At 41.1% G+C, this 14,532-nt stretch overlaps 1 protein-coding gene across 3 annotated transcripts in view; it reads left to right on the forward strand.

The window, feature by feature from the left end:
- Ccny (cyclin Y) overlaps positions 1-14,532 on the forward strand; it is a 227,133-nt gene that overhangs the window by 161,207 nt on the left and 51,394 nt on the right. For all 3 annotated transcript variants that reach the window (XM_058580610.1, XM_046448330.2, XM_058580611.1), the window contains exon 3: positions 4,557-4,591. In XM_058580610.1, coding sequence (XP_058436593.1) covers positions 4,557-4,591 — 35 coding nt within the window. The remainder of the gene's footprint in view (positions 1-4,556; positions 4,592-14,532) is intronic.

The raw sequence follows: 14,532 nt of genomic DNA on the forward strand, positions 1-14,532 counted from the left end.
TTCATGACCTCCCTGTCAGGTTATGAGCTCAGGGAGGCAGGAACTTTAGTATCTAAATGAGGGCTTATTAGTTGTGTTTTGAATAAAGTAAACAAATCCACTGCAGTTTTGAAACCCGCAGGAATTGTGTGGTAATCTCAAACTTAGAGTAAGATAAACGTTACTGATCTCTTAACCACAGGGGAAAAAAAGGGAGATATAAAATCTTTCTTTTGAACCAGCTTATTATAATCTACATTAGCTATGCACTCAGCATTCAGTTTTATATCTCCAAACTAGATGCCATAATTCTTTACATCAGAGTTGAAGTCTTTGGCTTGTGTGACTTCCAGTTCTTCATATCCAGAGTAATTAATAAGCTGAATAATTTTTCTTTGTAGCATAGCTTAGCTCTGTTCATATTGGGTCCTAATTATCATTCTGGCTTTTTTTTTTTTTTTAAAGTACTAATTTCATGCAGATTCTAGGAGCCTTCACCATCACTGATGCTTTTAAGGGAAGGGTAGTGCAGAGGACCCTTCCAGGAGTGGGCTAATTCACCTTTCTCTCCTACCCCTTCTAGTCACTCCTTGTCTGCACTTGTGTGGGTGGCTTCCTCATTTCCAAGAGAAGGATGTTGGATTAGATAGTATATTAGGACCTCTTTAGTCCTAATATCCTACAGCTGACATATGCCACGGGAAGGTCTATTTTAGAAAAGGAAGATGGGAAACCAAGGTAGTTTTTAGATTCCTGTCTATAAAAGAAGTTAGCTAAAATTGCATTTAGATTGTTAACATATTATTAATAAGGATTTGATAAGAACTAGATTTTTTCCAAAAAGTTGTATTTTTTAAAAAAAAATTTATTTGTTTTAATTAGTTATACATGACAGTAGAATGCACTTATATACTTTGATATATCATACATAGATGGGATATAATTTCTCATTTTTCTGAGTATACATATTGTAGAATCACATTGGTCATACAGTCACATACATACATACAGTAATAATGTCTGTTTCATTCTACTATCTCTCTTGTCCCCACATCCCCTGCCTTCCCCTCCTTTCCCTTCCCTCTACCTAATCTAAGGTAACGCTATTCTTTTTTTTTTTTTTTTTTTTGCATTACAATTCTTAATACACATATATACCACAATTTTTGTATCTCTGTTTGTATATAAAGTATGTTGCCACCCAATTCAAGTCTTATTTTTAAGACTAAAAAAATTTTACTGCTGTGATATTGTGGTAAAGGAGTGTTTCTTAGCAACTTAAGTGAAATTTTGTTTGTTCCTCAGATTGCCAACACTGCTACTTACTTCTAGCTCTCCATTTTATCTGGAGAAGACTTTTAATGCCATTTTAGTAGTGCTTTTGATGATTTTAGATGGCTTACTTTTAAAGCCATTTGTACATTTTTTGTTTGTTATTATGTACTGTTGCTATAGCCAATTAAAAATCCTCTTAACAAACTATTATAGATTGGATCAAAGGAGATCACTGTTATTCTTCTTCCAAGAAAGAGGAGACTTATGAGCCACATCAATTTATTGCTTGTTTCTCTAATGAAGCAATATATAACTATTAGTCCACTCAATTATGTAGGAACTCTGAAAACTCCAGAGATTTTGATGAGTATATTTCTAGAAAGCAAAATATTAAGGTCCTAAAAATGATTGAAGCCAAACTCTTAATAATGAGTTGATGTATTACTTATAGAAAATAAAATAGCTAAAGCATTTTGAATTTCAGAGCTGATTAAAATGGCCTCAGATGGTTTCAAATGTATTTCAAGGACAAATATAGATTTGAATAATTTTGTCTGTGATGAACTAGCTTCTTGCTAGTTCCAACTTCAAATTGTTAAGAGAGAGAGAATTAGCCCAGCTAGGGTAACCTTATCCTGAAGTGTTTTATAATTATCTAATCCAGGGAGTAGGTTAGAGAAATGGGCCAGCTAGTCAGAACATGGATATTGGGAGTTTTTCTCTGTGTAGTGACTGGTGGTTTATTTGAGGCTTGGAAGACTCAAAAAGGAAATCAGTCAAAGAATACATTTGTGGAAAGGTCTCTCAGACTGCAGACATTGTCTTGCAAAGGCCCTCTAAGAGGAACTACAAAGTAACAGAAGAAAGTAATACCTGATTTGGTCTGTGAGCCCTACGTTTCAGATCAGCTCAGATTCAGCAAGCCCAGTTGCTTTGAAAGAAATAGGATAGAATATAGGAATTAATTTGGTTGAAAATCAGTCAATGCCTAAGAGATTCTGTAACAGATCTGGATACCTTAACCTTAAGTATTTTATAATAGTCCTCTTGAACTTCTGTTTTTTGCTATTCTAATCGGAACTAGTTAGAGTTCATGGAAATGGCCTGATTCATCCCTGAGATTGATCCTTGTAGGTAATGTACAAGGAGAATTGCATATACTTTTATAATATTTCTATTTGTATACTATGGTTTTATTTTTTTGTAAACTTTTTAGGTAAAATTTTCAGTCTGAACTATTGAAGGTTCTGTTTTTCATCCCTTTCTCTTGTGTTTGAATAATGTTAAATCTTCTCAATAGTATCCTTATGAGAAACTCTAGTGTTTCTTAAAGGAAATAGTTCCTTGAGGCATGTATTGCTGGAGGCAGGACCTGGTTTAGGAAGGTTGAGGTAACCTAAAGGTGGGTCCCATAATTGGGAGACATAAAGTCTCTTTTGCATAAACCTATTGTTAGAATCCTCTGAGAAAGGCTAGATGTCATCTAGAAAATTTGCTGGAAACTCTTTCAGATCTGTGGCCCATGTGGAATGTTTCCATATCCATTTAGTCAATGGGAAATCACCACAGCAATGTCATTATACTTCCTATTCCTGGCTACATGCTTAGTAGAATAGTAATGGATTAGTTTAAGAAAAACATGTACATATGTACACATGCACAAAAATTCACACACACTTGTACACAAATGTGCATAAGTTAGAACTCAGCTCTTCCAGCCACACCATCATTTTTCTTTTGTTAAGATTCATATGTGGATATTTACATGGAGTTAGGTATAAAGTAGTCATGTTACCTCATCAGCAGATACATTCTTCTGTCACTCTGGTTTGTGCATGTTGGTCTGACCTTAGGTATGGCCTGTGCACCTTGCACTCTGGTACCTACCTCCCTATCCTGTGACAGGAGTGGGCTAATTCACCTGATCACCTACAGATGATACTTCTGGCGCCTAAGTATAGACACCGTCTGTCTCTTAGTCTATTTCTTTAATGTAACCAACTGCATCCTTAGACCAGTTTTGGCTTTTATATCTCAAATATCTTTGAGATAGGAAGGTAAATGGCAGTCATTCCAGAGAGTATAGGATTTTTTTCCCCCAATGCTAGAGACTGAACTCAGGGCCTGTACATGCCTAGGTAAGTGCTCTATCACTGAGTTTACAAACCCCAGCCCCAGAGAATAGGGTTCCTAAGGTAAAGACAAGTGTTGCCTTGTGAATCTAAGAATTGCATACGAAGAACTGGAAAACAATTCCTAGGCTCCTCTGACAGATTAGCCAGAGCACTTCTGAAGACTAAAGGGAATCTACTTTTGGGATATGGACTGCAGGGGAAAAACAAACAAAATCAACTTTCCTCAGATGATAAGCTAGATCTGCACCCTATGGTTTTAGACTACCCTGAGGTAGCCACCTAAAATGTCGTCTCCTTACAGGAAACCTGTTCTTTATATCCTTTATAGTGAACTACCCATAAAGTTTTATACACCCCAAAAGCTTGTCTTCAAGAAAGAAAATGCAGATTTCAATGACATTAGATTTACTGTAATCTCCTCTGAGTTTCTGTGTACCCTACTGCATCCCTGGGGCTAAAGGCCTGTTTAATAAACACTGAGGCTTGGGGGTGCTGGCAGCTGAGCCACTTAGTACAGCCAGGTTGTGCAGACAGCAGGATGAGAAGCAGACTTGTTAAGAGAGCAGTGTTTATTACTATTGAGTTTTTTATCTGTCTCCCTGGGAGAGGGGGTGCTGCAGGATGCTCCAGGAAGCCTGTTAGATGAAAGCCTAGTCCTGTTCATCAGCGCACAGCATGGAGAGAGTCAGTTTCCATAATAAGGACACTTCTGATATACATCATCTGTCATGTATGTTAATGCTGTTACAGATATTGTTGTTATTTTTGGTTCATTAATATAATGAACCTTTATGGGTCCAGTGGTTAGAAATAAATGTCCTATTATTTGTTAATTAATCATCTTAAACTATTTGGTGCATGTAAGTTTTATGCAATTTACTAATTAATAAATATTTTTTCAGTTAATGGAGATCGTTTACCCTTTAATTAATTTTATTGTTGGTTATTTTGGGTGCTGTTGTTTAATTGGATTTATATTTCCTTCTGTCAGCCAAGTTCAGATCTGCATTCATGCAGGTTCTTTATTCCTGTGTTTGTTGAGTGAGCAACTGGGTATATTGGTTGGTGGATGGATGGGTCCACAACATCGTGGCCCAGTCCTTAGCAACCTGCCAGGGGTTGGCATGCAGGCATGTAACATTTCTGTTGCATCTTTTGTTTTCACAGTGAGAGAAAAACGCAAGAGTCTCTTCATTAACCATGTAAGTGAAGTTGTCTCCCTGTGTTTTTCATAATGACTGTATGGTATAAAGAGCTTAAATAACTATGTCTTTGATGGGTGAAAATGCTTCTTGTATTGTGTCAATACTTAAAAAAAAATGTGGAAAATGTTACAGTGCTCAGTTTGGTGTATAATTGGACAAGCTTCAGTTGGCATTTATACACTGTCCCAAATGTTTTTCCAGATTCCCTAAGCTATGTTGTTAATGATAAGAGATGTGTGAATGAAGCCATAGTAAACACCACAGGTCCAAGTGAAAGGCACTTCTTTTTAGTTTCTAATCCTTAATTTCCTTTATACTCCCAAAGTACTGTTTCTTTGTAGCTCAGTTCCAATTGAATGAACACATACTTGTTTTTCATAAGCTATCTCTCTCTCATTTTCACACTTTATAGACACGATAGAGTACGTTTTTGGGGTGTCCAAAGAAAGGAGAAACATTTTTTTAATACTTTAATTTTAAAAGTTTCAAAACTTCACCTCTGGTCCCTTGGTTATTCTAAGCAGAACACCCCTCCCTTGGTGGCCAGGTGGAAAGTGTTCCACTGAGATACTTTGTCACCAGTCCACCTGCCTTGCAGCAGCAGGCGCAGCTGGCTGTATCTAGCCTCCAACCCCCACCCTATGCTTCATGGCAAGCTCTGTCACCAGGAAAGTTATACCCACTCCTCCTCTTCTTCTCAGGAAGTGTTTCTTCCTTTAGGAAAGAATACTATCACGAGGTATGGTATGATGAAATAGGGAAATTATCAAAATAAGTGTGCTATAAATCCTCATAATGAAAATAAGAATGATGTATTTGACCTCACAGAGATCTTTCCCAGGATTCTTAAACTGTCTGCATTTAGGTATTTGCAGATCATAAAATACTTGGCACTAAAGCTGTGTATTCATGAGACTTAGAACCATAGTATTGTATTTCTTGCCCCTTGAAAATCTGGACAAAATGCAGTGAGAAAGATCCTTAGGAGAGTGATTCCTCTGTGGACTGTGTCAATAAATATATGAACATACATAGTTCTGTAGGGGTCAGAGGGCCTATAGCTTTTATCAGATCCTTAAAGCAATTCATGACCTCTTCAAATTTTGAAGCATCAATATAAAGCATCTGCAAAATCATAATATGTCACAAAGAAAAGATGATGTAATTGGCATGCCTTTTCTTTTGAAAGCAGTGCATGCATGAATATAGAAATGTGAGTGACTGAAACTAATTCTCTAAATTCTTGCTTCCAATTTTTTACTGCTGAGTGCATTTGACTTCTTTCCCTTCCATTAGCATGTTTGCCAAGGAGTTTGCAGGGGAAGGAAGAGCTGAAAAAGCAGCCAGTCCACCTTTGCAGTTCACTGCAGCTCCATTAAGGGTGTAGTGAGGAAAGAGAACAGGAATTTGTCCATGCCACTCTGCTGTGATTGTAGCTAATGAGATAGAGGTGTGCTCTCATAGTTCTGACTTGCACATTTATTTCATATGCTGTCTCACTTAACCTCACACTTTGTGTCCTGTACAGTCCTGGCACCTGCCACACACTGAGTCAATTTCCATGGACCAGCATATGGATTAGGGCTGAGTAGGCTATGCATTCTAACTTTAGGTATCCACTGAAACTCAGCCCACTCTTCAAACTCTGTAAAATCTCTCATCTACTGACACAAAGAATGAAATCACACAGGTGCTGAGATCTCTCACATGAACTTGTTCCTGTATAGAAGAAAGCTCTGTGCTGAATGTCTTATGTAGCAGATGACCCTGGAACAGCGTGACCCTCCAATCCCTGAACAGACCTAGCTGCAAATGAGCACGTGTGCCCTGCCACTGCTGGGAAAAGCCACTGGAGTGTGCTGTTCCAGCCCATTGAAATACAGTTTGAGTGAAATTACCTGCAGATTCAATTAGGCTAATAAACTAACTGTGCTTTTCAGGTTTTGTGACTTGGGTCTAATAAGTTAGAACAGTAGAGAAAAGATAAGGGATACCAGTAATCAGTGCTTTACTGATTGGGTGCCAGGCTCTGTTCTGATTGGTTTAATGCACTCACTTATTACTTAGCATAGTAACCAGGCTGGGTTTATGTGTGTATCCTTCCCATTCTACTGATATAGAAACTGAGGTTCAAAGAAGTTAGCCAAATAACATTGGAACCAGGATTGGGACTTAAGCAGCGTTCATCTGTACGCTTCTCAGATAGTAAGACCAGTTCCCATTGGGACAGGGGTTAATTTGCTTATCTGAAGTTAGATAGTATAGTCTTAATCAAAATTTTATAGGGCAGTCTGTAGGATTCATTTCTGAATAAAGATCCTTAGTAAAATTTATAATTTTAATTTCTTATTTAACTTTGGAATAACAGATTCTTTGTTTTTGACCATATTTTATTTAATGTGAGGGATTTTGTTTACTTTCATCTTCAAGTTTCTGAACCAGCCCACTTAGTTAGTACCTGTTGCTTAGATAATCTATAAGAAGCTGATATTGAAGAGAAGTGAAGAAGTGGATATACATAAGCCGAGTAAAGTAAGAGAAGTAGGGGTGGTTCAGCTCTACCCCTAGGATAAATGGTAACTACAGGGGAGATGAAAGTTTTTCTGGCTCTCTGCAAACACATTTTAGCAAGTGAAAAGAGTAAACTTAGACCCAGAACCTTCTTGGGGGTGTGCGGGGACAGTAGAGGATAGAACCCCAGGCAGGCAGGGTAAGGGGGTAGGCCTTTAACTGGCTCCAAAAAAAAAAAAAAAAAAAAAAAACAGAGAAAGAAAAAACCACCCTAGTGTCTTTAAAGGGATTAAGTAAAAGGTGGCAGCTTCTGAAAGATCTGGGAATTTTGACAGCAAGTTAAATCAGGTGAATTATAAAGATTAATAGTCTAATCAGCACCTGTATTTTAGATGTAATTAGAATGAATAGTTATAGGAAAATTTAATGCATTATTAGAGGCATTTTTGAAAAGACTTGTATGACAAACTTTATTTAAAGTTTATGCTTTAATTTTGCTGACATTTGGCTTTGCTTTTTTTTTAAAATGTCTTAAAATGTGAAAATCTCTATTAAGTTGTAGATGACTTTGTAAGTAGCTGTAGTTTGGAATTACCCCTGAAACTTAGGAGAAACTCATGCCTTTTACCTTAGCCTAATTTTTCTGTGACACTTTCCTGCCACGTGGTGACAGCATACCTAAAGTCATATGATCAAAGAAGTTAAAAAAAAAAAAGGATATTCAAATAAAATGAACCTGGAGTTCAGTGGCTGATCTCCCTTATGTCTCTTCTGCTGTTGATACATTTTGAATGAGAAAGCCCAAATGGGCGTGCTACTTAGGGTCACCCATACTTACAAAAAAAATTCAAAGCATGTGTCTCAGCATTGAGACAGGTGATTGTTCTATAAGTTTGGTGAGGAAATAAAGCAATTATACAAGCGTCACATTGTTAGTTGAGCGTAAAGGAACTTTTCTCAGACTCTAATTCTGCCACCTGATAACTGGGTGACCTTGGAAATGTCTTCAAGTTTCAGTTCTCTTCTCTCCCAGATGGATCACAACTCTTTGGCCTGCTTGACTCAAATGAAGGGAAGGTAGTTTGTAAACTGATTTTAGTACCAGATATATATGTTGATGTTATTATCCATTGGAGATTAGGTAAATTTAGTTTAAGTTTTTTCAAAACTGATAAAGTCTTTCTTGTATTTTGAGTATAGTTGTAGTCCCTACCCCTCCACTTACTAAGACCTGGACTCCCAAGGGAGGTATATTCTGTTCAACTCCTTTTGGGAATACTTAGTTTGCACCTCTTCACTAATTCAATTCTGAACAGATTTTTGCCTTTTAGTTTTGAGTGATATAGAAATAGAAGTCCTTATAAAATGGTTTCTACTCTGATTATACTCTCATTTGTAAGTTATAGAAGTTAAGGAATGAAATGAGAAATGGAGCTGGAGAGGTCCATATTGGATACTGGGGATTGAGTATCCCCAGTGCTCAGAGGGACTTTGCCACTGAGCTACATCCCCAACCTTTTATTTTATTTTATTTTGAGGCAGGGTCTTGCTAAATTGCTGAGGCTGACCTTGAACCTGCTATCCTCCTGTCTCAGCCTCCTGAGTCTCTGGGATTATAGGCATGTCCATTGCATCTGGCCAGAAACTGATATTTTAAAATTTCTAAACCTTACTTTTGTCTCTGGAAGATTTGCTCTTTCGGGTAGGGTAGGGTAGAGGGATACTAAGAATTGAACCCAGCAGTGTTCTACCACTGAACTTCACCCCCAGACCTTTTTATTTTGAGAGGGTTGCTGAGGCTGGCCTTGAACCTTGTAATTCTTCTGCCTAGGCCTCCCAAATAGCTGGTTTCAGGCGTGAACCACCAGAGTTGTGCTCTTATAAGTTTATTAAGCAGCTACTATGCTACATTAATATAGTATACTTGGAGGATGTGAAAAAGACTTAGTAAGATTAGAATTTCATAAAATTTAAAAAATCCATTAAGCTAAGGAAATTCAAATTTCATCTTGAGATAATTTCAAGTTGATAGAAAAATTGCAGTAATAATGGAGAGTACAAAATTTTCACATGTTGCTATAGGAACCTTAGATACTCAGTCTCAGACCTGTCAGTCTACTTCAGGATATTGAAAGGGGATAGATATTTTGTTCTTTTCTCTCTTATTCCTCCTTCTCCTTCACAGAATTTCTAAAAATGAAAATGCTATACACATGGAAGTGCTGGGGCAGATGAGAAGTTTGTGTAGGATGTTAGCCCTTGAGTGTATTGGTTATATCTGTAAAAGATTCTCCTTTTTTCTGTTTTTCTTTTCCTGCCTGATAGAACTCAGGGCCTTTCACCTGCTAAGCAAACATTCTACCGCTGGGCTACATCTACTATCCTTTGTGACAGAGTCTCACTAAGTTGCCCAGGCTGATCTTGAATTTGCTATCCTCCTTCCTATGCCTCCTCAGTGGCTGGAAGTACAGGCATGTTCCTTTACACTCAGCTGGAGCTAGCCAGCTTTTACCATAGTTTGTGGCTTTGGGTTCCATTGCTGCCATTTTCTGAGGATAGAGGGGAGTCCAGCTGTCCTTAAGCTAGCTGGACTCAAGGTCTTGCATGATGCTTCGTTGTGCCACACTATGCCATTTTTTTCTTACTGCTCTCTTAACCTAAAATTTCAGCTTTGTCACCTTGCCAAGGGATTTCTGGAATAGAGAGGAAAGGAAAAACGTGAAGTCTGTCTGGGAAGGCACAAACTTTGTATTTCAAGAGGGGACTTCGTCAAAAAAGCCCTTTAAGAAGCAGACTTTCCCTGAGCCTTCAAACAGAGTGCCCACCCCCAGCATCTGTGTTATAGTCTGTGCTTTGACTTTTATAAAAAATATTTAGTTAGTTAGTTAGTTATAGTTGGACACAATGCCTTCATTTTATCTATCTATCTATCTGTCTATCTATCTATCGAGCGATCGTGCTGAGGATCAAACACAGAGTCTCACACGTGCTAGGTGAGCGCTCTACTGCTGAGCCACAATCCCAGTCCCTGTGCTTTTGACTTTTTATAGGTATTTTTTTTACTTTGATTTTGAAAATTTTCAAAATTACTAAACAGGTATAATAGTAATACAGAAAATTCATATATTCTCTCAGATACACAGGTTTAAACTAGTATTTTATCACATCTACTAATTTTCTGATCTGATTTTTTTGGGGAGTAGATTGCCTACAACATACTTTTTACCCTCTAATACTCTGCCATGTATTTCCTAAGACTAAATACTATTCTATGTATAACCACAATGTTATTATCAATGTTAAGAACTTAACTTTATACAGTTCTTTTTGATTAAATGCCTGTATTACAGTTGTGTTAAATGGCTATATAATGTCCTCTGTAGCATTTTATTTTCTGGTACCAGTTTTAGTCCAGGGTCACATGTGACATTTGGTGGGTGTGTCCCTGGAGCCTTTCTGTGTCTCTGATTCAGATGAGTATTTACAACCAGAGTACTACATGGAAAGCTTCCTTTTAGGGCAGCAGATCTGGAGACTTGTAATTTCCATCTGGTCCCCATCAATAATGTGGATTTTGATTGCAGGCAGGGTGTTGTCTGGATTCTCCACTGTATGTTTAGTGGTTTCCCGCTTGAACCTACTAAGTGTGCAAAAAGCTTCCCTTTATCTCTGCTCCCAGATTTAGCATTTGTTGATCATGTTTGCCAGAATCAATTTTTATTATTTTGGTTACCAAATGGTAATTTTCCAACCTCACCACTCCCTCTGTACATGTCACTCTGCATTCTTCTCCAAGGGAGAACCTCCTCTTCCCAACTGTCTGTCCATCCATCAGTTTGTTCATCTTCAGTATGGACTCATAAGTTTATGCCTTTTCAGTGAAGCATAGTTAATTCCTGTCCTTAATCATTCTGACATTCCCATAGTTCTAGAGTTGGCTAGTGGCAGTCTTTTTAAATCAGTCTCCTGACAGACCTCCTTTCATGCTCCTTTGCTTTTTGACATAGTAAGAGATTCCAGGTTCATCTTGTACCTCCTTTGCTTCAACCCAAATCAGTCATTTCTCCAAGGAACCCAGATTCCTTATGGTGGCAAACAGAAGTTGGAAACAAGATCTGGATACCACAAGTGCTCATTGCTGCTGGTGTGTCATTGCTTGATGGGCCTATTCAGCTGATGTAGTTAGGAAATAGATATTTCAAAAGTCATATATTCATACAGGTACTTAAAAAAAATTTTTTGGTTCTAATTAGTTATATACATGACAGTAGAATGCATTTTGACACATCATACATAAATAGAGTATAACTTCTCATTCTGGTTGTACGTGACGTAGACAGTGTAATCATATATGTATATATGGTAATAATGTCTGATTCATTCTGTTATCATTTCCTACCCCCATATCTCCTTCGCTCCCTTCTGTCTAATCCAAACAACCCCTATTCTCTCCACAATCCCCTATTTGTGAGTTAGCATCTGCATATCAAAGAAAACATTTGGTCTTTGGTTCTTTGGGATTGGCTGATTTCACTTAGCATGATAGTCTCTGGTTCCATCCATTTATGGGCAAATGCCATAATTTCATTCCTCTTTAAGGCTGAGTAATATTCCATTGTTTGTGTGTATATGTGTGTTACAATAATATATATAGAGGGGAGAATGAGAGGAAGATGGCGGCGAGGGGAGTGCATTGCCCCCGTGTGCTGCTTCACTGTGTGGGAGTATGACAAGTCAGGACGGCTAAAGGCTATCTTGTTAGGAATTTCCAGCAATAGTGGGGTGCTCCGGAACCTGGAGGAAGGATTTCCATCGCACGAGGATCGGCTACCGGGACTCAAACGCGAGAGGTTTGTCGCACGGAGGGTAACACTGCTCATTCAGCAAATCGCCCCGCTGCTAGAGTCTGCAGCGCGCGCTGGGAAACGAGGAGATAGCGACGCAGGGATACAGCGCTGCAGTTTCTGCCAGCCGTGCAAGCACCGTACTCAGGGCTGAATTCTGGGTTCGAGACGGGGGAAGGAAGCGGTCCATCTCGGTTCTCCACACCGGTCAGACCACAGAGGAGGCCAGCGGCCACCATGTTGGAAAGCTGACGTCACCATCCCTGTTTTCGACTGACCACAGCTCATTCAGCCATAGAACAGGTAATTTCAGGCTGCCATTCGCCTGTGGCTTGCAGACAGATTGCTCGGGCTCAGTGCCTGGGTGCTTCTTAGTGCCTGCTCTTATCTGAGCGAGCACCGAGCGCGAGCGCGGGGCGGCCGAGTTCCGGCTCCCAGAACCGCCCTGGCCCAGGGCTGGGGAGCCTGCGGAGGCTGCTTCTTGGAGTCTGCTCTTATTAGAGCATACACCGAGCACGGAGCGGCCGAGTTCTGGCTCCCGGAACTGCCCTGGCCCAGGGCTAGGAGCCCGCGGAAACTGCTTCTCGGTCCGGGTCCTGCTGAGGGCCGGTCAGGACTCACCCATTGCTTTGGTTGCCCGGCAAGGGGAACGAAATGCTGCCATTCGCATAGGATACCAACATGGCAGAGATCTGATGTCATCAGAAAGCGGTGGAGGAGAGAACTTCATCAATACCAGCGGCAACAGAAACAGTTGGTCTCCTGGTAGGGGGGGTGAGGCACAGACACCCTAGTCTCCTCAATTTGTCGTCGAGCCAGAGGGGAGGAGCCGGGCCGCTGCCAGAGCCCTGAGCAGGCCCAGCGGCTCGCCGGCGTGGTGACCGCGTGACCCCAATTGGAGAGGGAGCGGAGCGGAGCCGCCACCCACGCCCGCAAGGTGGGCAGACCCGCGACCCAGTGGTACACGGGCGTGGTAGGAAGGGCAGGGCAGAGCCGCCGCCCGCACTTGCAAGGTAAGCAGACCTGTGACAGACTGGCGGGTCAGGCCCAGCGGCCTGCCAGCGTGGTACACACGTCACCCCAACTGGAGTAGGGGCAGAGCAGATCCTTCGCCCACGCCCGGATCAGGCCCTGCCGGTGTGGTGGTCACGTGACCCCAATTGGAGTGGGGGCGGAGCGAAACCGCCACCCGTGCCCGCAGGGTGAGCAGACCTGTGACCAACCTGCAGATCAGGCACAGAGGTCTGCAGGCGTGGTAGGAGGGGCAGGGCAGAGCCGCCGCCCACGCCTGCAAGGTAGGCAGACCTGCGACAGACCGGCGGATCAGGCCCAGGAGCCTGCCGGCGTGGTAGCAGAGTTGCCGCCCGTGCCAGGAACAGGCCCAGTGACCTGCCGGTGGGGTAGTCACGACACCCCAATTGGAGTAGGGGCAGAACAGAGCCACCACCCGTGCCCAAAAGGTGGGCAGATCTGCGACCGACCAGCGGGACAGGCCCAGTGGCCTGCCGGTACGACAGACACGTCACCCCATTTGGAGTAGGGGCAGAGTAGAGCCGCCGCCTGCGCCTGCAGGGTAGGCAAACCTGCAACCGACCTGCGGATCAGGCCTGGTGGCCTGCCGGCATGGTACACTCGTCACCCCAATTGGAGTAGGGGCAGAACAGAGCCGCCGCCAGCGCCCAGAACAGGCCCAGTGACCTGCCGGCGTGGTAGTCACGACACCCCAATTGGAATAAGGAGAGAGCAGAGCCGCCGCCCGCGCCTGCAGGAAAGAAACGCAAGCAGTATGAAAAGACAAGGAAAGAAAGGACCACAAGCAATGCAGGTCAACGCAACTTTAGAAGAGGTAACAGCTGCAGCAGATGGAATGTCAGATAAAGAATTCAGGATATACATGCTTCAGATGATCTGGAGTATCAAGGAAGACATTAGACAGCAAAATCAGACAATGAAAGATCACTTCGACAATGAATTACACAAACAAATCCAAGAAGCAAAGGATCAACTTTACAGGGAGATAGAGGTTATAAAAAACAAACAAACAGAAATCCTAGAAATGCAGGAAGCAATAAACCAACTTAAAAACTCAATGGAGAATACTACCAGCAGAGTAGAACACTTAGAAGATAGAACATCAGACAATGAAGACAAAGTATTTCAACTGGAAAAGAACATAGACAGCTCAGCAAGACTGTTAAGAAACCATGAGCAGAACATCCAAGAAATATGGGATAACATTAAGAGACCAAACTTAAGAGTCATTGAGATACAGGAAGGTACAGAGCTCCAAACCAAAGGAATGAGCAGTCTATTCAACAATAATGTATATATATATAAACAATTTCTTTAACCATTCATTTGTTGAAGGGCATCTAGGTTGGTTTCATAGTTTAGCCATTGTGAATTGAGCTGACATTAATGTGGCTGTGTCACTGTAGTATGCTTGATTTTTAAGTCCTTTGGGCATATACCGAGGAGAGTGGGATAACTGGGTCAAATGGTGGTTCCATTCCAAGTTTTCTGATGAGTCTCTATACTGCTTTCCAGAGTGGTTGCATCAATCTGCAGTCCCACTAGCAATGT

Source organism: Marmota monax, unplaced genomic scaffold, assembly GCF_021218885.2.
Source record: "Marmota monax isolate L192 unplaced genomic scaffold, Marmota_monax_Labrador192_F-V1.1 WCK01_AAM20220418_F8-fsc00066, whole genome shotgun sequence".
Lineage (NCBI taxonomy): Eukaryota > Metazoa > Chordata > Mammalia > Rodentia > Sciuridae > Marmota > Marmota monax.